Here is a 22,167-nt window from a genome sequence, read left to right on the forward strand (position 1 = left end):
GTGCAGGCGTCAACGGCTCATCTAAATAGACCTGCACAAATGATCAGTTGTCTAAAATAAATAATGGATATCTAAATATGATTCGATTTGCTCGATCGTTGGAAGTGTCACCACCCAGAGATCTGCATCAACTACTAGGGGTGATGTTCTTGTAGAAGAAGCTCCGTCATCTCCCTGAAACATAGTACTTGCGTTAATAAAGAAGGAAGTATAGCGGATGTAATCACGTCATATGATTTCGCTTGATCGAACTGTCAGTATCCATACCTCGAAATGCATAAGAACATCAAGGGACGATGTAACTGCGGTGCACACTTCTGCAAGCTGTTGCGCCGACCCGTAACTGCATGCTCCCCCTTCTTCTTGGACTAATGCTCCATCGACTCCCTGAAACATAGGACTTTCATTAGTAATGAACACAATATTGAAAAAAGAAGACACATAGGAGGGCAACGACAGAAGGACATATCAATGGCTAAAAACGAAAGAAACATTGTGTGTAACAATCACGCTACAAGAATGCAAGATCTGATGATCTCCATCGATGGAACTGTCCGGAAAAGTACCTCGAGCATCTGAGTGACATCAACGGTTGTCGTCAATGCGTTGGACTCCTCAGCATCTCCCTGAAAGACAGTACTTGCATTATTTTGGATAACAATAATTATAACTGAAAACAAAGACTAGAGGACGAGTACAAGGGTGTACCATTAGGTAAAATAATTACACGATAAATTAAAACTATTGATTTACATGCCTAAAACAAGTCAGTGGCACAATAGCTAAGTAAGATTACCCGATAGGCGCTTGAAGTGGCTGATGACTGCAATAACGACACGGATGGAGAATCTTCCGCCTTCATATTGAGTGGATACATAAATGGGGAAATTATTGTTAGCTAATGCTACACACTACCGCAAGGCCGAGAGATAAATACGTAAACTTGACTCACCAGTGGAGGGATGTGGACGAATAAAGTGGGAATAGCGGTTGAGAGCAATTTTCGCTTCGCTCGCGGTGTGTTCTTCTTTATTAGCAATGATGTGGAGTACATGTCTGAGCTAAAGTGCCTGCTGCAGATGCGGTATCAATCACCCCTCTTGTCCGCAAAGACTTCTAGGACTCTACTTTCAAGCTCAGACGGTGGATATCCGCAATATCGGACCCATTCTCTTATCTGATCTATTGTCTTAGGGAAAACATGCATTATAGTACCTTCAGATTTTTTATGGGTCTTCGAAGGGCAACCGCCAATGGAACAGGCAGGCATTGTGGAAAGTTCTAAAAAGTAAAGATCAACAATTCTATATGAATACCAATGTGTTAAAAAATTAAATGACACATAAAAGGTTCAATGCAAGGTTCGTTTTGGTTCTTGGAACTATACACGTTATTCACATGCGGATAAGTATTTGAATAACTTTAAAAAAATAGAAAAATAATTTGACTAAACTCCGAACATGCGACTAGTTCCTTGCATGTACTGTCTTGAACTAAAAGAAATTGGACGCAAAATGATTATGGTACATGGCCTTACCTTGACGAACAAACAGTTAGATGCAGGGATCAGAGTAGTTTCTTGTCGTAGAACAGGGAGCAGTTCACAGGTTGCAAACTGACGAGTTTGCTCGAAGTGGTCACGGAAGTTCACAGAGACGAAGAGCAGATAACCAGCACCTTCACGGGATGACTAGCAAAGCGCAAAGAAGTTCTCATTAGAAATATGAAGTGGGTTATAAAGAATTCGAAACAGGGGTGTGTTTGTGAATGAATGACGTGTATATGTCGTGGCATTATGTGGATTGCAGGGGGGCGTCCAGCGTGAGGGGGGATGCTTGGCAGGAGACACGGGGTCTGGAGGTAGACATGGGAACAACAACCCATGCTCTATAGACCACTTTGAAGTGTACATGGTCTTTGGCACCTCTTGGCCTTTATCGCTCCCTGACAGCTCCACTTGCCAGCGCAAGTACCCCGGTGCGAACTGCCTTTGATAGGGCGGGGGGGTGGATTGGGGCGGTGGTCGTGCAGACAAGACACAGGAAGACTTGTGAATGGAGACACACTTATGTGGATTGCAGGGGGGCGTCCAGCGTGAGGGGGGATGCTTGGCAGGAGACACGGGGTCTGGAGGTAGACATGGGAACAACAACCCATGCTCTATAGACCACTTTGAAGTGTACATGGTCTTTGGCACCTCTTGGCCTTTATCGCTCCCTGACAGCTCCACTTGCCAGCGCAAGTACCCCGGTGCGAACTGCCTTTGATAGGGCGGGGGGGTGGATTCGGGCGGTGGTCGTGCAGACAAGACTCGTTTGCCGCAGGGCCTCACCAAGGAGAGGCCATCTAACTGCATGTAAGAGGCAGGCTGCAGGATCTAGTACATGGAAGGCAGTGGGGTGAGTTTATAAATACCTCACCCTCCCAGGAGAATATATGGGTGCAGTTCACCCTGGAGACCCTGGATGCCTAGGCAGTTAGTCAGCAGCAGGCTGGCCTGTGGTGGCAAGGCGGCACGGGCCAGAGGGGGTCATCTCTGTACCCGGTGCCCAAAAGGATGATTTATTATGATCAACCATATTGATTATTTACCTATAACCATGTTTTGTATCAATAAAATCCAACGGCCTTTTATTGCCAACGCTTGAACAAAGTGGTGTGGTAAGTATTTTTGGGGGAGGAGGCAAGGCCGGGAGGCTTGATGCCAACCCGCAAAATAACATATGTATGTCTGCTGCATATGGGTTCAACGGTTATGTGGATTGAAGGTGGGCGGCCAGCGTGAGGGAGGATGCTGGCCGGAGACATGTGGTGTGACAAGACAAGGCACAGGAAGACTATTCAATGGAGACACATAGATTCATTTAAAAAATCAAAACAACCATTGTTAAAATGTATGTTGGGTTTTATTTTAGATCTTAATTTCAATTGAACATAAATAATAAACATTACACATTGTAAAGTTCCGGTTGCAGCACATCCAGGGAAAATCCGCGGTATTGTCCACTGTCGCTGGGGAAATGTTGTCTAATGGCAAGTACCGCACAGGCAGGTATTACTCTCCGAACGCGGTGTCCGAGCCTCCCGCTAAGCCACCAAGTGAAGCAACGATAGGCCACCAGCCTGTACCACCTGTGAAAATGAAAGATGCAAACTGTATTAAAATGACAAAACTTTCTTATCACTGTCGATTCAGGTAAAAAATGTCATTCTGCTTCTAGAAAATGCACAATATGGAACCAATTTACATGCATTCGAATGATATGTAGATGTAATTTTATATGTGGGAGACGACCATGAAATAGTAGTGGCATCACTGACATCACAACCAGAGTATACTTACTCGTTACTGGGATTACGCGGACGAACAGTGCCGCGAAGTTCGTGCATAAGCACCATCATCATCCTCAACACGGTCCGTGAGAGGCAGGCTTCCCTGAACTCTGGCAGCTCGGTGATGCATTGCGGACTTGGCTCGCCTTCCGAAATGTAGGCCAAGCATCCGGAATTTTCACGGCAGCAGCAGTTCTCCTCCTCAGTTGGCATTAGCTCGCACCGATTGCACGTGCACCAGGTGGAGACGCCATCCATGCGACATGGTCCAGGCTCTTCATCCGTTGACTGGTCCTCCCAACTGCCGTCCGAATCCCCATCGTTTTCACGTGCTTGCCTTTCCAGTAGTTCTTCCTCGGTGTACTCGGGCTCGTACATATACGGCATTATTGTAGCCATTGTGTGGTAAAGAAAGTAAAATAATTTACAGAAATGGTACAGGTGTTCACAAGGCCTAGAAGCGGCGAAGGTAGCTGACCAGAGCACAGAAACGAGTCACAGAATACTCAAAGTAACACAGAGAGAGTAATGGAATCGAAAATCTGCTGCTGTGTGTTGTGAAACGGTGTGTTTATACTTATTGAGGAAAGAGGCGTCCTGCCATTTCCATGGCGACACTTCATTAGCTGAGGCGCAGCGATTGTTGACACGAAACGTGCTTTGGCGTTGGGAAATGGGCAGTACGCGTCTGCTGATGGCAGGTTCAGGGGCGGGGGATTTGATTTAGTGCCGCAAAAGCAGGTGAGCCAGGTCGATGGGGGGAAATGATAGGATTATCAGAAAATGGCGGCTGATTTCGAGTGCGTTAATGGACGAAAAGTCGGGTAAGGTCCATAGGAAAGTTTTCTACGATCTACCGATTTATGCTTAAAAACACATGGCCGAACCGTAGGGACAATAAAAAAAAAAAAGTCCCGGAACTATCCTTTAACATAGACCTTGGATTTATGACACACTGTGACCAACTTGGAGGTCAGGTCCAGCAGTGCAATCACATCAACAAAGTTGGAAGACTCCCCTCCAGCACCCTTTCTCACCAACAGCTGCTAGACACGTTCAGGATTCCTAATGCTTGAGGGGCACAGGATACCCACAACAGAAATCTTGGGTGTCTAAGCTCAAATGTTTGGCACCCATTACCGAGCATTAGACAAGCTGAGATAAAGAGGACACTGCGCCGTCCAAAAATGGGTAACATTTCTTTTTAATTTGCCACACTGTATGCAAGCTAGGAAACCATTGTGCAGCTTCAAGCATAGTGAGGTAACATTGAGACTGCATCAGTAAAAGCTTCGAGCACTTTTTTGTAGTGCCAACTGTATACCAGCCAGGAAGCCTCGGCTCCTACATTGGAATCACTAAAACACCCGTACACTTCTTCAAGGCTGCAAAACACATTTTTAGATTAAAATACATAATCACCCCATTTCCCAATTGTGAGCCTAATTCACAGAACGGTTTCCTATGGCATTGCACCATTATAAAACACTTCCATGAATCAGGCCCTATGTGTTTTCAAACCTCTTACACCAGTATGCCTTTTAAAATAGCATCAGTAATTTTAGGAAACCAGCAAGGCCCACCTTAAGGCTGCTTGCACCTACCTTAATGGTTACCTCTGAAAAGAATAATGTTTTTCTCTTTTTTATGTTAAATGCAACTCTCAGAACGTGTACTGTTTTCAACCCCTTCGGTCGCCTACTTCCCAGAGTGTTTATGGCCTTTTAGATAAAGCAATTCCAGTCCGAAATTCAATTCATTCTGTTCCTCCAGCCCATCAAATGTTACTTTTTTCATTTTGAGATTGATCTGTGCTGTGGCTTTCCCTTACAAATCATTTCACAGTGCAACATCGGATGGAGATGTCTGTGGGACTAATGTGTTGTTCCATCTCTGCATAGATTTTTCAGTAAGTCCAATAAAAGGTATCAAAATAGACAACTTTGTTTTTTGTTGTTCAGATGACTTTACCAATCTAAATTGTTGCTCATTAGTATTAGGAACCTTTTGCAGCTCCATGAATCCGCTAGTGGCGAGTACTGGCATGAGGAATCCGGAGCGCCACGTGTGTCAAGTGTTTTTCTTGATACTAAGCCCAGTGCCAAACGTTATTTTGGCAGCAAGCCTTTCTCGCCTGATGCCATTAGAGTTCAGATTGGGTACCATGGCAGTGAGTTCTGAGCTGCGTACAGGTAATTTTCGTTGGTCTGGGCAATAGGATCCTAAGAAAACTACAAGTGTTCACTGCCACTTAGAAGAAGAGGAATGCGTTAGCATTTATATGAGAAATCGTCTTCACAAAAGTGTAACTCTGAAGCAAGAAGTGTGTAGAAGGTGCCAGAAATCCTAGCAGATCTGAACAGAGGAAGTTGCATCTTCAGAAAAAACCAGCCTGCATCTCCAGATTATCTCCCGCCATGTTCAATATTACATTGGAGAATAATACAAGTATCTAATAGCAATTCCCCTGGTTCGGTAACGTGCAGGCACCTCTATATTTAGTTTGATCTACAATTTGAATATACAGTGTTTATATGTTTGTGCTTTGTGATTCAGATACAGCAGATTTTTACCACTGCATTCTTGGGTCCTAATCAAAAACTGACACGCAGTTAAAGTTAACGCATAAAGAGAATTTCATCTCGTGTTTCTGCTCGTATTCAGGGATGCAATTTCAGAAGGTATGCGTTGCATTCTGTGCAAATTGATTTGCACTGTAGTCCTGTAGACGAAGGACAATTGGCACAGAAGAACCTGGCGTTTTGAAGCAGCATTCCCGCACATTATAAAACTAAAAAATAAATAAATATCCCACATTGGCATATGGTATACCTTATTCTTCCCTGAAGGATATTGACACAAAATGGGCTTCTCTATGTAGAGACCAAATCAGCAAAAGCAAGGACAATACCCAGAACCCTTAATTTGTGTAAACCGGGTGCACTTTGGGCAGATCAGAGTTTAGTATCATTTTAGGTGGACCGCAAACTGCAAATCTTTCACTTGACAGTTGCATTGGTTATAGGAGTCCAAGAAAGCCAAGGATAATGCTTGCAACATTACCCACACAACGTAAATTTAGTGGGAATAATTCTGCGCTTAGTGTCCAAACTAAAAGTTAAATGAAGTTCGGTAAATGAACAACTCAAGGGGAAGAAGTAGGATGGTTGCAAGGATCAAAAGGAGGGGTGTCAACCTGTTTAAATAATACAATTAATTCTATTTTTATTGGAGAAGGACACATTTGCGGGGCAAGGAGTAGGAAGGGCCAGCGCACTGAAAGAGGCAAGCATCGACTATCCTGCTCTCCATCATAGTGTTTAAAACGGTGCATGTTTACAGGGTGTTAGATAATGAATTGGCAGGTATGAAGGACGGGATGGGGGATGTCAGGAGGGATGAAAAGGCACTTAGGACGTAACATGCATCAAGCACATCAATATTTTGATAGTGAAATGTTCCAACAGCTAGACAAAATATACAAAAAGATGTGTTTTCGAGCATGACATTTCGAGATGTCATGTTTAAACATTAATACAACTAATCCTCTCTAATCTATCAATAAAAGGCCTTGAACATTCAGGAGTTTACTTGCAAAATTCTGATTAACAGTATGCAAGGCATAAAATAAGAAATTTCGCGTAGCAATTTGCTCTGCAATTCTGAAGGTTTGCTAATCAAATGGACACTTGTGTAGCAAAGTTAGCTATTTATGTTGCCCTCTTCAATGAAAGCACAGCTTACCCTGCATTCCTCTCTTGCCCGCGGTGCTCTCTTCACCCTCTCTTCTCTGTTCACTTACAGTGCTAATGGGGAGAAAGTGCAGCAGTAATCATCTACTCCACTCTTAAGTACCAAAGGCATGTGTGGGAGTGCTAGGCAAGAATTTCGTTTTCTTTTTCAAATAATTGCAAACCAGAAGTAATCTGGATGATACTTGTATTAAGTTTTCTATATCCTGTCTGACAATGACTAGTATGTGTCAACATTATATATTTTTTTAAATAGTCATGCAATTCCATTCCTAAAATTACAGTATTCATTTTGTAAAACACTGTATCATCTCCATACTGTACAGTAAAGTTAAGATTAGTGTATCTAAATTTCATAGTGTCAACTATATTTCATTTTGTTGGGGAAGATGCATCATATTGACGAGTGAACTTTTTTGAAAATATGATCAAATGCTTTTGATGGCAAACCTAGTTCTGCAGCAGGTTGCATACATCTTGCAACTGTTGCTCAACCCTTTAGCGAACCAATACTCCTTGACATTCTAAATTTTCACCCTGTTGCTTTATACAAGGTACCCTGAAAGTGAGGTGACCACAAACTACAACATTCCACTTAGTTTGCCCAGTTCTCTGCCTTCTGTGTAATCCACTATGCTTAGTACCTTTTCTTTCCTCTTGCATAATAAATACGCAAAGCGAACTAGATGCTTACGCAAAGTAGTGATCAATACTTCCATCCAGTCTGTACCTCTACAGATCTCCTGCAATACCAAACACTGTAGTATGCCTGCAGAGCTTGCTTTGCTTTATGATTGATTGTATTCTATATTACCACCTGCAGGAGACAGCTGCCCAAACTGCTTTCAGAACTTTTTGATTATATATATTTGTTTGTGTCCATTCATGCAGCTAACATTTTACATTTTACAAACACTACTCTATTGCTCGCAAAGTCTTTTCGCCACATTCGCATTGTCGAGTCGATTTTATGAAGGGCGAGTGGCATTTACAAGAGATGTTTGAAACTTAGTTGTCCTCCGTTACCATGGGTCGAATGCATTTCTCTTAGATTGAATGGGTAAACTAAGTTAACCGACCTGCAGGTTTAGATGAAGTTTAAAGAATTTGCTAGGTCCGACTCCTCTCACTAATGTCTTCAGCGGTACGCAAAACTGCTGTATTGTTGCTCATTTCATTTCTTGGGTACATATAACCTCTGGTGATATTAACAATACTGGTACACATTTGCTAATCAAATGGGTCAATTTGCTAATCAAAATAATTTTAATTAGCAAACTCTGCTAATCAGTTTTTGAAAATTAATGTATGCCTTGGTATGTAAAGCACACTGCATTTTATTGCACTCAAGTTAGGCTACGATGCACCTCCTATGCCTCACTAGCCAGACAGACACCACGGAAATTTCACTTTTCACAGATGCCGCAGATTTACGACACACAAGTGTACTGGCAGTGTATTGAAGAAATGTTTACAGATTAAAGCGCCAGGCAAACCTTTTATGTAGTGTTTTGACAAATGGCTGACCTACCCGCAAGGAACCAAATTAATATAGACTATGTTGGGACAGGGCTACACAAATTCACTGTGGGCAGTGGATTAGGAGCCAAGTCATCGATTTCATCCAGAGTTTAAGAAATGATTAGATGTATTTGTGGTTATCGCGCTAAAGGGATTATCATTCTTACGCGGGCAGGTTGCTGTTTATATCTGTGGTGTGGCCGTTTTACACCAGTTTTGAAGACTTCCCCTTTGGTTACTTGAAGACTTGTCCTTTGGTTGCCGCTAACCCAAGAATGAAATTTAAAGTTACTTGAATTGTGTGGAGTAATGCGCTTTAATAATGCTGTTGTTTCTCTCGATAAAGTTAAGGCATTAATTGGGTGGAAGCCGTTTGCAGGTCAGAAAGTCTTAGCATAGAGGTGCACTCATTCTTAACAAGTGCCACCATAGCACAGTGAGTTAAGCACCCGCCTCCCACCTCGGTGATCAGCCGGCAAGACGTGTATCCAAATCCTACCCATCATGGCAGACTCAGCCAATCCTTCTTTGGCAGTGTCAATAAAGCGTGCCATTTAATTGGTTAACGATTACACTTAGTATTGCAGTGCTTGAAGTGGAAGGAATCGTGCAGGAAAAATGTGCCATTATTGGAACTCAGTCGGTCAAAGCACCTGATGGCGCCCATCTAGGTTTCTCCATACCATTACCCAACAGTAAAACTGATCCTATCATTTTAAATCAGAACTTCAAAATGTGTCCATTACCACTTGTTACTTTAAAGTGGTAAATCTTTATTAAGAAGATATGGTCTACTGCTTAAATTGCTGTCCTTGAAGCATGAGTTTTATTCCCAGCTTCACATTTTGCCAAACAATTGTATGATTCTTAGCAAGATGCTCCCTGAGCCTAAAATATTAAATATGTGAAATGTTAATATTTTTCATACTGCCTCGTACTGAATTTTACAACATCCCTCACCCCGTGTTGGCGCCAGTGCACTGCTATTTTGCCGAATATTAGTGCATGTCAAAAATTGTTCTGTTGCAAAATGCATGTAAACAATGTTTTTGCAATAGGTCAATTTCTGCCCCAGTATATACTGGCCAAAATTGTACTGGTGCAAACTTTATGTTCAAGATGCTCCTCTATTAATGTAGTAAATATTTTATGAAGACTTGTATATCTATCACCACATATAAACCCTCCAGCGGGTAACATGCCTAGTTAAGCCTCCAAGAAATTCCCTAGGGGAGACTCAACATTTGTATCTTAGTTTAGTTTTCGTTTACTTGAACATCCTCTCACTGTGTCAAACCCATCATTCTTCCTTGCACAATCATCGCTTTTTGGGTGGTGGTATGTTCTCAAACTCCACATCTTTAAAACATTCAAATTGTACTCTTAAAGTCAGAACATTTAACAACAATAAAAACTTCATTCATTAAATGACAGATGTGTTACAATATTGCAAAGGTCAACTAGTTTCTCCAGCATGGGGTCTGGCATGGATTCACATGCTCATGAATATTCCCCGTCGTCAGGCTGGGAATCCTCGGTAAAGAAAAAACCAGTATCAGTTTCTGATCTGTCTTTCGTAGTAATATCCAATCACTGGTCTCTGCGTCATACTGACCACAGCCAATGACTGCCCTCTACCTAAGCACCGCCTCTGGCAGCCATCTTCAGATTTTTACCGCACGTTCATGTGTTGGGATCCTCGTGCTATTGCTCTCGAGCGTTAGTGCTATTTTTTCACGTTTTTTCTCAAAAAACTTCGTTTTTTCGGTCAAAAGAGCCTCAAGCTCCACCGACTCTCCATCCGATCAACGGGGACCCGTGTCGGATTCGTCTGCGCCCCTCAAGGGTGAAGATTTCGTCGAGCTACGCTTTTGGAGGACTCCAGAAGTTTCTCAGGCCCGGACATGGCCCAGGAGAAGGGATGCTCGACGCCCGGAAAGCTGTTCAGGGTCTGCCCTGGATGCCAGCTGCAGAACGTTTTTAAGGAGGACGAACACTCCTTTTGTCTCTACTGCTTACATGAGGACAAGACGCACGTGGAGAAGGACTGTGCGTTTTGCGGCAAGATGTCGGAGCGGAACATGAAGGACCGCCATCAACGTCTCGCCAACTGGCTGGAAGGTAAGAGCCCGTCAGGCGAGAAGAAGAAGAAGAAATCCGAGCGGTCTTCTAAGACCTTTGAGGACGCCCCGGCGACGGGGGTCCAACACAAGGCAAAGCACCGCGAGTCCGCTGGCACCGGGAGCGCCGAACGGTCGGGCTCTACGGGCGCCAGGCAGGGCGCACCCTCCTCGGCACCATCAACCACGAGCCAACGCTCTGGGTCGGGTAAGAGGAAGGCCGAGCACCAGGCGAAGCTCCTGGAGAGGCCCCGGTCGAGCTCGAAGGCCCCATCGGAGGGGGAGCGAGGCAGTGTCCCCCCTCCCTCAAGGATAAGGCGGTGAGCGCACCTAAGGTGGTGAAGGCCTTAATCCATCCGGCCAAGCCCTCTATCGAAACTGTCGCGGCGGCCCTGGCTCAGCCTGTGGGGGCTACACCAGTGGTGGCGACCTCGGGGCTCAGAGTCTCCCTGCCACCTCGGAGGGAGTCCTCTTTTGTGCCCATCGATAGGGCCCCCGTGAAATCCCCCGTGGGGAAGAAAAAGGGGGGGCAGGGCGTCGTCGTAGATTCGGCCTCAACCTCAGAGGAGGAGCTGGTCGAAGTCTTAAGCCACGGCCTCGGCGTGGAAGAAGACCGGCCCGTCGGGATGGATCCCGACGCAGGTGACGACGACATCGTCGAGGGTACCGACGGGGCCCCTGATCGCCCGTCGGATTCCCCTCTGCCGGCGCCGCGAGACAACTCGGCGGCCATTTTGTTGGCTATACAGTCCTTATGCTCAGAGATAAGGACGAGACTACCGTTGCCGACGGAACCTCTCCCGTCGGGTGACCCAGAACCGGGACCTTCTGGTGTTCCCCCTACCAAGAAAAGAAGGATCCACCCTCCGCCTCCTTTTCAGCCGTCGCGCCCCTTCCAGCCCTCCTCCCCGTCCACCCGAGGGGATGATACGGGGACTGACACGGCAGCGACGGGTACGGACGACGAGGTATACGACGAGGATGTACCGTCGTCGCCTCCCACCAGGGCTTCTCCGCCCGACGAGATTGGATCGTTCCACTCCATGATCACCAGGGCATCCGAGCTTTTCCAACTCTGCCCTGAGGAGAAGAAGAAGGAAGGTTTACTTTATCAGCGGCGCGAGGCCAAGAGGAAGACGGTCCTCTCAGTGCCTCTATTGGACGACATTTGGGATGAGGGCCTCACCCTCCTCAAGAACCCTTCCACGACGCCAGCTAGAAGGGATCGGTACGAGAAGAAGTACCGGGTCCCGGACACGGCCCCCCTGTGCCTCCGGGCGCAGCCTACCCCGGACTCCGTCGTCTCCGCGGCGGCCAGGAAAAAAGCGGGGGGGGGGTGCGGCCTCCACATCGACTTCCCCACCGGACAGCGAGGGAAAGAAATTGGACGCTATGGGACGCAGAGTCATCTCGTCTGCGGCGACGACGATTAAAGCGGCCAACGCCTTGGCTATCGTGGCCCGCTACGACAGGGAGCTCTGGTACAAACTGGCTCCCCTACTGGACTTCTTGCCGGACGACAAGAGGGCAGAGGCCCTGGAGATCCTGCAGGAAGGTGAGGTGGCTTCGGACCACGCCATTACCGTTGCGACGGACATCGCCGACACCGGGTTCCGCCAGTTGGGCAACGGCGTTTGCCTTAGGCGGCGTGGATGGCTCAAGGCTACGGACTTCCGTCAAGACGTTCAGACCAGAGTCCTGGACATGCCCTTCGATGGGAACAACCTGTTTGGGAAAACAGTGGACGATTCCCTTCAGGCCATTAAAGCGGACACCGAGACGGCCCGGGCCCTTGGAGTTCTCCAACAACGACGGACGCCCTTTCGGAGCAGCGGAGGCAAGGGCGCCTCCAAAGGTTCAGGCGGCGGTTTCTCCACCTACCGTCAAGCGGCCCGCTCGTCGGCTCAGGAGGCCTACAGAGGACGAGGCAAGTCTGGCGGACCCCGCCGTCGTCGCCAAGGAGGTCAAGGCGGCAAAGCCTCGTCGAAGCAGGATTGAACCGACCGTGGGGTCGGGCCCCCACTGAAGCACCCCGGTGGGAGGCCGGCTGGCGAGATTCGTCAGCGTGTGGGAGTCCATCTCCACCGACCGTTGGGTGCTGGACGCCTTGGCCCGGGGCCACGCGCTCGAATTTCAAAGAAGGTGTCCGCGCGTCCCCCCCGTGGCCAGGAAAGAACTTCACGTCCCTCAACTTCTCCTGGAGGTAAAGGCGATGCTGAGGAAGGGCGCCATCGAACTCGTCCCAAAGAGACTTCGGGGCTCCGGAGTTTACTCGAGATACTTCCTTGTGAAGAAGAAGACAGGGGGGTGGCGCCCCATCCTGGACCTGCGACGTCTGAACAAGTTCATCAAGGCGCAAAAGTTCCGGATGGTCACCCTCCAGCACGTCCTGGGTCAGCTGGAGGAAGGAGACTTCCTGTCGTCGTTGGATTTGGAGGATGCCTACTTCCATATTCCCATCCTAAAGGGGCACCGAAAATTCCTCAGGTTTGTGGTCCAAGGGCGTCACTACCAGTTCAAAGCCCTCCCCTTCGGACTACGGTCGGCCCCCAGGGTATTCACCAAGTGCCTTGCACCGGTGGCGGCGCAGCTGCGCCGCGAGGGGATCCACGTCTACCCCTACCTGGACGACTGGCTCATCCGAGCCAAGTCGAGGGAGCTCTCCCTGGATCACACGACAAGGACCGTCCGACTTCTCACGGACTTGGGATTCTCCGTGAACTACGCCAAGTCTCACCTGGTACCCGCGTAAAACGCACTGTTTCTGGGAGCGAAGCTCGACACAGTGTCTCTTCTGGCCTCCCCGTCGGAGGAAAGGACCAGGTCCATCCTGGGCAAGGTACAGCGGATGTTGGTTTCCGACGTGGCCAAGGTGAGGTCCATCAAGTCCCTCCTCGGAATGATGTCTTCCTGCATCTACCTCATTCCCATGTGCAGGCTCCGGATGCGCCCGTTGCAGGAGTTCCTGGACGCGCGCTGGATCCAAACGACGGGCAGCTTCGAGGAGAGGATCACACTCGACGAGAGTTTCCGCCGAGCGGTCCGGTGGTGGGGCAACCGCACGCATCTGACGGCGGGCATGGACTTCCAGACCCCAGATCACCAGGAGACATTGACCACCGATGCCTCCCTGGAAGGGTGGGGAGCGCACACCAAAAATCTGCACGCGAGAGGCCTTTGGCTCCCGACGGAGAAGTCCCTCCATATCAACGTCCTGGAGCTCCGTGCAGTGTTCTGGGCCCTCAGGTCCTTCCTTCCGTCCCTCAAGAGCAAGGTGGTGAGGATCTTCACCGACAACACCACCACCATGTTTTACATCAGGAAACAGGGCGGAACCAGGTCCCCAGCGCTGTCCAAGGAGGCGCAGGACCTGTGGCATTGGGCCGTCGCCCAAAGGATGTTTCTGGTGCCGTTTCATCTGGCAGGGATAAAAAACACCATTGCCGACTCACTCAGCAGGGAGCTGCGCTCGTGCCACGAGTGGGAACTACGGCAGGATCTAGTGGATCGCCTCTTCCGACGGTGGGGCACACCCAAGATCGACCTGTTCGCGACGGCGACGAACTCCGTTTTCCCCAGGCGAGGAGCATTGGCGATGCCTTCTCGTTCCCCTGGGAGGGCCTGTTCCTCTACGCGTTCCCTCCTTTGCCACTGCTAATCCGGCTCGTCAACCAGCTCAAGTGGTCACGGTGCAGGATGATCCTCGTCGCACCTGCGTGGCCGAGGCAGATATGGTTCCCGGACCTTCTGGACTTGTCAGCGTCCCCGCCAATCAAGCTGCCGGTGGACGCAGATCTTCTCTCCAGGGAAGGAGGCGCCATCCTCCACCACGACCCGAAATCGCTGAACTTGCAGGCCTGGCTCCTGCAGCGCTAGAGTTTGGAGGATACGACATACCGGCCGACTGCAGAGAGGTTCTTGCAAAGGCCAGGGCGTCCTCGACTCTTAAATGCTACGGACACAAATGGAAGAGGTTCTCTGTCTGGTGCCACGCACAGAAGATTAACCCTCTACGGATTACGGCTCCCCAGGTACTGCCGTACCTGCTGACGCTGGCCAAAGCTGGACTGGCACACGCGTCCATCAAGATTCATCTTGCTGCGATCTCCCGATACACCAGAACCACGGGCCGGACGTCCTTGTGGTCTCATCGTCTGGTGAAGGAGTTCATGAAGGGACTGTTCAGATCGTTCCCGCCGGTGAAGGCTCCGGCCCCGGCGTGGGAGCTCAACGTGGTGCTGACCAAGCTCATGGGACCTCCGTTCGAGCCTCTGCACTCGGCCCCGTTGAAGTTTCTGTCGTGGAAAACACCGTTTCTTGTGGCCATCACCTCCGCACGACGGGTGGGAGAGATCCAGGCCCTTTCATGCAAGGCCCCGTACTTGACTTTTCACGACACGAGGGTAGTGCTCAGGACGCACCCCTCCTTCATGCCCAAGGTACCGTCGGACTTCCATCTCAACGAACCCTTGGTGTTACCTGTGTTCTTCCCGTCGCCTTCGTCGCCGGCTGAGAGGACTTTGCACTCGCTGGATGTGGCTAGAGCGCTGAAGTTCTACGTGGACCGCACGAAGTGTTTTCGGAAGACGTCACAACTCTTTGTGAACTTTGGACCTGTCAATCAGGGGAAGGCTCTATCGAAGGCTTCCATTTCCAGATGGCTCTCCGGCTGTATCATGTACTGTCATCGGTTGGCAAACCGACCGCTGCCTGGCCGTCCGAGAGCCCATTCCACCAGAGCGATCGCAGCTACCACGGCGTTCCTTTCTGGTGTGCCCCTGCTGGACATATGCAGGGCTGCTACGTGGAGGTCGACGCACACCTTCACGAAATTCTACTGCGTCGATCGGGATTCCAGAGAGGAGTCCAGGGTCGGCCAAGCAGTGCTGCGCAACCTGTTCGCCTGGTGAGGAGGTAAGATGCTTAATGTTGAGTTGGATGTACTGCTTAATGTTGAGCCTTTGCCACCTCCCGTGGTTGTGCATGTGTGTACTGCTATGTATTCTTTATTCATGAGCATGTGAATCCATGCCAGACCCCATGCTGGAGAAGGAACAAGTTACTTACCTGTAACTGTTGTTCTCCAGCATGGGTCTGGCATGGATTCACATGCGAACCCTCCCGCCTACCCCTCTGCGGCTCTTCACTTGGTCATACTGCCACTTCACGTGCTTCCAAATCTGAAGATGGCTGCCAGAGGCGGTGCTTAGGTAGAGGGCAGTCATTGGCTGTGGTCAGTATGACGCAGAGACCAGTGATTGGATATTACTACGAAAGACAGATCAGAAACGAAACTGATACTGGTTTTTTCTTTACCGAGGATTCCCAGCCTGACGACGGGGAATATTCATGAGCATGTGAATCCATGCCAGACCCATGCTGGAGAACAACAGTTAAAGGTAAGTAACTTGTTCCTTCGATAGCACGCCCTACAGCCGACAGAATGCCTTTTTCAGGGCCATTCAAAAAATTATTGTGTGAGATAAATATTCACTATAGACCTCACAACAACGAATTGAAGTGCTATATCAAATAGCCAAGAGAAAAAAAGTTCTTTCTTTTATTGTTTAGCTTATTCTTATCTGTAAAGTGCTTATGGCCACTTGAATATGTTGCTCGCCTGTTGAATACCCAATAACTCTATTAGAGGCAAGTGGTAAAGGTAATGCACGTTCTGCACTTTAGTTCATATTTTGACACTTGCCATCGTTGTTGTTGGCAACGAAGAAAATATCAGACCCCTCTAAATTGTTTGTTTTGTGCATGTATACTTGTCAATATTTGTGTTATCGATCAATTTGTAATTCAGTTGGTGCAGTTACAGTCCTTGTCACTTTTTTCTGTGGTGGTGCTAATATTACATATATTTGCATTCATGTTTTTTTGTTGTGGTTTGTTTGTCATATCTTTTTTGTATCGATTTATTGGGCACATTAGGTGAATGCAATCACTTCGTGGCACTAAGAGTAGAGGCATGTCAGGATTTTAAAGTGTCAGTTTTCTTTACACAACAAATATTGTTTGAGAGCAAAGACCTTCTCTTTAAGGGTATTCTGGAACCATTCCCATTTTAAATTCAGAACTACAAGTCACAGAATGTAAATCAAACTCTATAGCTAGATGGCCTAGTGTGACCTGGGGATTCTGCATATAGATGGCTGGAGGTGTTAATTTACGGACTATTGTCCGTGAGATCCCTTAGAGCAGTGACTGTACAATTACAAGTACAAACTTGATTTGACCGCGACTGAAGTATTTGTATTCCGGGTTTCAGTAGTTCATCTGCTCCAGTGGCAGGATGCAACATTCTCAGTTGTTTCGATGATTCACAGAGCTCCCAACTCGAACCATGTTAGGCAGGCCTAGCCCATATAGCACGGGTTTTTTCTATTGCATTCTGGGCATTTAGTCCATTTTCAATCAAATGTAAAACTACAAGTCCCACGGTGTAAGGCACAGGAAAGGCACTTGCCAAGGACTGCCATAATGGTATTAACTGGCCGTTGATGGTAGCAGGTGCAACATGCGCAAATAGCGGGCCTCTAATAGCAGTGCTTGGAAAATACCCAATGATTATACGCAAGCCAAAACTGTTAGCTTTGCCAACACTTGTTTTTAACAGGACTTCAGAGAAGAACACGCATAGTGCTTGTAAATCGAGTGGCTGGGGGCAGACCTGGTTACATCAGTAGCACGTTTACTTCTCCAATTAAGTCATTAACTCTCAGAAGACTGCTTTGAAAAAACACTGGCAGGCACTTCAAGTGCAAAGTTGGATGGTAAGGCTTGCTTTAAGCGAGCACAAACAGTTCCCATGAGGAGGTGTTTGGGCGGGCAAGGGCAGGAGGAGGGTGGGAATCCCCATAGGGATTAGCATGGCCATGGTCAGTGAGTGGGTAAGTAACCAAACACCACCTACAAACTTGGTCTCCCTCCTTGTATGCCATTTATCCTTATCTGTACTCTAATGCAATCGTTTTGGCTTATAAGGTGCTACAAGCACCACCTAATAGCCCAAACTAAAAACATGAACTATGATATAAGGGTTGGCATGGGTCGATTGGAGAGCTTCTGCATTGGCCAAGGAATTGGAAATGATTAACATTCTGTCTAAAATATTCTTTTTGTAGATCAAATCCTTCTGTTATGTTATACTAATAACCAAGCACACCAAGAGTTAATTTCAGAACTAATGTGATGACTAAATAAAGATATTACTACTTACTAACCTGAACCGACCAGGCATTGGCTATCACTTCGTGGGGAAAGGGATATTACAAGAGGTGGAGTCATTCACTTGGTGGCGGGGCTTCTGGTTCGATTATTGCGTTAAGCAAAACGGTTGTACAGTTTCACAAAGGGATGTGCTCCGAACTGAGGCTGTCGGCCCTCTTCCTAGTCGCACCTTTTGGAAGCCTGCCACAGGATAAAGCACAATGCAGGCAAGGGTCTGCCCAGGCCCCTGGCAGCCTTGTTGCGGCCCAGGTGAAGGTGCTTGTGCAGAACAGGAACGTTTCCATCCATCCAGCTACAAGACTGCACATGCACAAATGCATATGTGTTGAGACCATAGCCAAGGCTTTTTAAGTGGGCCGAGGCTAGGCAGGGCAGAGCCCCGGCAGGCTCAGAAATATGGGTCTGAAGCAGGGTTCTGCCGGGGCCCCAGAAGGTCCCCTGGTAGCTCCTGCCACTAGAGAACAAGGCTTTATTTCTAGAGCTTGAAGCACTTGCTCATGTGCGAGAGATTCAGGCTTCAGAAAAAAATGCTTTTTTTCTATAATGGTGGTGCTGGCACCTGCAAAACCTCCCCTTTAATCTAGAGATGCCCGCGGGCCGGTGCCACCGTTATAGAAAAAAAGGTGGGGCCGCTGGAAGGAGAGGGATTTTTTTTTCTGAAGATCCCACTCGTTCGCAGGAGCTTCAGGCTTTAGGAAAAGAGGCTTTGGCTTCCAGCGGCCTCATCTTTTCAGCCTGAACAGTGCTGCTGCCCCTTGTCAAAAGCTTGGCGAGAAGCAGCACCAACATTAAGGCTGAAAATGTGGCTGTTGTCCCCCGAGAGGGTGCTTGCTGATCTCTACAAGGGGGTGCCTGTAGGTCATTAAGCGAGACTCTTCAAGGGGCGTGGCCTAATGAGCTGATAAGCGACCCCCTGCCGTTAGGCTACGCCCCCTTGATGAGCCCCGGGTCGTTTTGCCATGCCACTAAAAGCACTATTCATAGCCCTTACCAGCGACTCAACAATAGGCCAATAGGCATTAGTGACAGCAGCGCCCTAGGCAGAAAAATAACAATTTGGTGCCCCCCCCCTCCCGCCGCTCTCCTGGTCAATTGGGGGGGGGGGTGGTGGAGGTGAAAAATGTATCTTTTTGTGGTGGGAGAAATGTCTGTGTCTCCTATGCCAGCAGCCTGTTGTTAAATGCGCCCGCTCCCGCGAGCTCATTTAATTTCAAAATGACACTTCTCTAACCAAGCCAGCTCGGGGTAGCCCTTGAAAGGCTCCCCCGAGCTGGCCGGCCCTGTCCTAAGGCCGTCTCTGCCAATGACTCTAGGTGTTTGGAACTTGCACAAAACTTAGATATGTTAAATGGTCCTGCTGGGAGTCCCTTGTGCACACATGTGATCCTCCCCTGTGTATGAATCGGCAGGCTTGCTTGCAGGACGTTGCGTCCGCAGAATACGAGATGCACAGTGCCCTAGACTTTGTGAAACTGCCCCTTAATAGCCTGAGCGCTGGATTTCTAAATAACGGCATTGTTCTGTAACGTTCACCATCAGTTATAACAAACATAATTGAATTGTTTTAAAATTCTACATCTGGCCGTTTGTTGTGGACACACCTGGAAAGGTGTGAATGGTAGCTCTCGGGGTTCTGCGACACCCCTGATTGAACTGTAATTACCTCTGCTCCCTCCTGCAGCATTCCCGCCATATCCGTGTAAAATCACATTCTGACGGATCATTCTGCCAAAGACGTGCTCACACTCTCGCTTAAACGGATCAATTTGCATTTCTTTCAATTGAACGTGTTGAGTGCACGTCATGGCAACGGGTTTGTGTAGGAGGCAACTGAAGTGCGTTCTCAAACAACTTGTGAGGGGGCGCTAAGCAGCGCTCTATTCCTGCATCCTGAAAGAGTATCGGGTCTTTTGATAATGTACAATACACATCGTGCAGCGTTGCCCCTCAGAATGGAAAGCCTTTTTTGCCGACCGAACCAAATCCATAGATTATCCCCCAGCAGAGATTACCGGTCCCAGCTCAGAGCAGATTACCCGAGCCGCAGCATTACAGAGAGGTAGGTGTGCGATGCCTTGTGGGTGGAAAGGCGCTGAGCGTGGTTCGTGGCAGTGAGTCGGGCATCTTCCACAAGAGGGGTCCCGGCCCCTTATGCGAGTATCGTGGAGGCCCTGCACCATTGATCTAAGAGTAAAATAAAAAGTAGTAGTGGAACTATGCTCCTCCCCTGCCCACCCCTTCTACTTTTGCACCAGCTGGCCCATACTCAAGCCCCATACCTTCCACTGCATCCCACCCTGCCCTGTTTACAGTACTATTAAGACATATGATAACACAGCGAAAGAAAATACAGAATTTTAACGCCAACCATTAGTTGGTAACAGGGCAGTTTCTAGTCGATTTGGTCCCCATGGCGAAACACTAGGAATGCGCCTCCCCCCAACAGACCCCCAACCCGCGCGCAACTCCCACCGTACCCTGTGCGCCACTCCCAAACTACACTGTTAAGGAACTCCTACCCACAGTAGATAAATCACTGGTAAACAAATTAAATCGGTTTCATTACATCATGATTCAAGAATTTTGCAGTAACTCCTCAGAGAACGCAGAATACACAAACAGTATATACTACTTTTAAAGTTTTGTGTCAAATTTTAGTCTGGACACTCTCCTTGACTTTGCTGCTACGAAAGCATTTAATGCTGCTGCATAATCAATGTTTTCAACAAGTTGACTCTCATTTGAAAGTATTGCAAGAGCTGATAGCCTTTCCCTGGCCATTGTGGAGCGCAAGTATGTCTTTATCAATTTCAATTTACTAAAACAACAGATTATTTATTTATTCATGCAATGTTTGTCAGGTACACATATCCGACAAACATTGCATAAATAAATAAATAAACCGGGTCGTGGCTTTAGAATATATACTCAGCAACACTGGTCAAAACTATTATCAGCATAATGAAGTAACTCATCACCAGTGCCATGGAAGTGGTTTAAAGTGGAATTGATGTTTAGTTTGGAAAAGAAGTAGCATGAAAGAAATAGCGCCGTTTTAAACTATTATTTTGGACATTTCCTGGGCTTGCAGGGACGCACCGTGGGCCCAAACAGGTTTATACCTTCTTCCAAAACAGTCGGATGTAGAAAAAAAAAATAAGTTAAGGACCTGCTTTAAAGGGGCATTTAAAACCCAATCAGATAACTGAGCAAGGGCGTATTGTCCAAAATGTACAAGACGACAAAGATACCGTTAATGATTTGGGAGCCCGATGAACAAGCTAGGCAAAAGAACATGGCATATATGGCAATAAGCCTACAAATTGGAACACGCCGCTGCACTTCATTCAACTCCGTTATCTCTCTTTAGATCAAGCATTGGTAACGTCTGTAGTTTTGGCTTTTGTGTAGTGAACATATGTTCTGAATTTCCGTCGTATGCCTAGGTACTTAAACCAACTCATAGCCCTATTTCCACCATATGTCCAAGAGGTGTCATCGTTCTTTAGGAACTGCTATGTTTTGCCCAGGTACCCACATGAGGACCAATTATTGTGCCAAGGTACTCTGTCAGATTGCCAGATACTCCTGTTGCATGACAAGCTATGCTCACCACACCTGTCAGAATTATTGTGCGTTTTGAGTTTTCATTTTGCTAAGGTACACCCTCTGATTTAATAGTCCCTACTCTACAATCTCCCCAAAAAAATCTGCGACAAGAAACAGCCTGTGTTTGAATTCATACTCTGTTTTATTTTGATTAAAGATGGAAGTCAAACATGGACCCCTGACTTTATGTTGGGTAAGTGACCAGAGTATAATTTACAAACATAGGAAGATTGTCAACGGAAGAAAATCAACCTGCCTGCAAAATTCTCACAAATGTTGTAACCCACACAATTATATAAATGTAAATGTAGCTATACCTGGACCTCTATTTCTAAACGGCACATTACAATGCCTTTTTAACATGCTGCTAATCAGGTAATTGAAGATACACTTTTGCTGCTCATGTACAACATAACTCATTTTGCTTTGAATTAAGGACATTTCTTGATGATTCTTAATTTTCTCCAATATCAATGACAAGTATTGGGATCAGAGAAATGTTACACAGAAAAATGCACTGCACACTTATTGCATTTGCTATGTCCCATTAAAAATGTGCTCCCCTGTGCAAATGTGGTTTAGCGGGTTTCTAGCAC

At 47.4% G+C, this 22,167-nt stretch overlaps 1 protein-coding gene across 8 annotated transcripts in view; it reads left to right on the forward strand.

Annotated features, from left to right (window-relative positions):
* Nucleotides 1-22,167, forward strand: part of KCNAB2 (potassium voltage-gated channel subfamily A regulatory beta subunit 2) — a 1,347,681-nt gene that overhangs the window by 783,513 nt on the left and 542,001 nt on the right. Inside the window, exon 1 of one of the 8 annotated variants that reach the window (XM_069610274.1) lies at nucleotides 19,915-20,021. The exons of the other annotated variants lie outside the window; for them this stretch is intronic. Coding sequence (XP_069466375.1) covers nucleotides 19,915-20,021 — 107 coding nt within the window. Of the gene's footprint in view, nucleotides 1-19,914; nucleotides 20,022-22,167 lie in introns of those variants that run through there. 8 annotated transcript variants of the gene reach the window in all.

Source organism: Ambystoma mexicanum, chromosome 8 (genome assembly GCF_040938575.1).
Source record: "Ambystoma mexicanum isolate Mex_15411 chromosome 8, UKY_AmexF1_1, whole genome shotgun sequence".
Lineage (NCBI taxonomy): Eukaryota > Metazoa > Chordata > Amphibia > Caudata > Ambystomatidae > Ambystoma > Ambystoma mexicanum.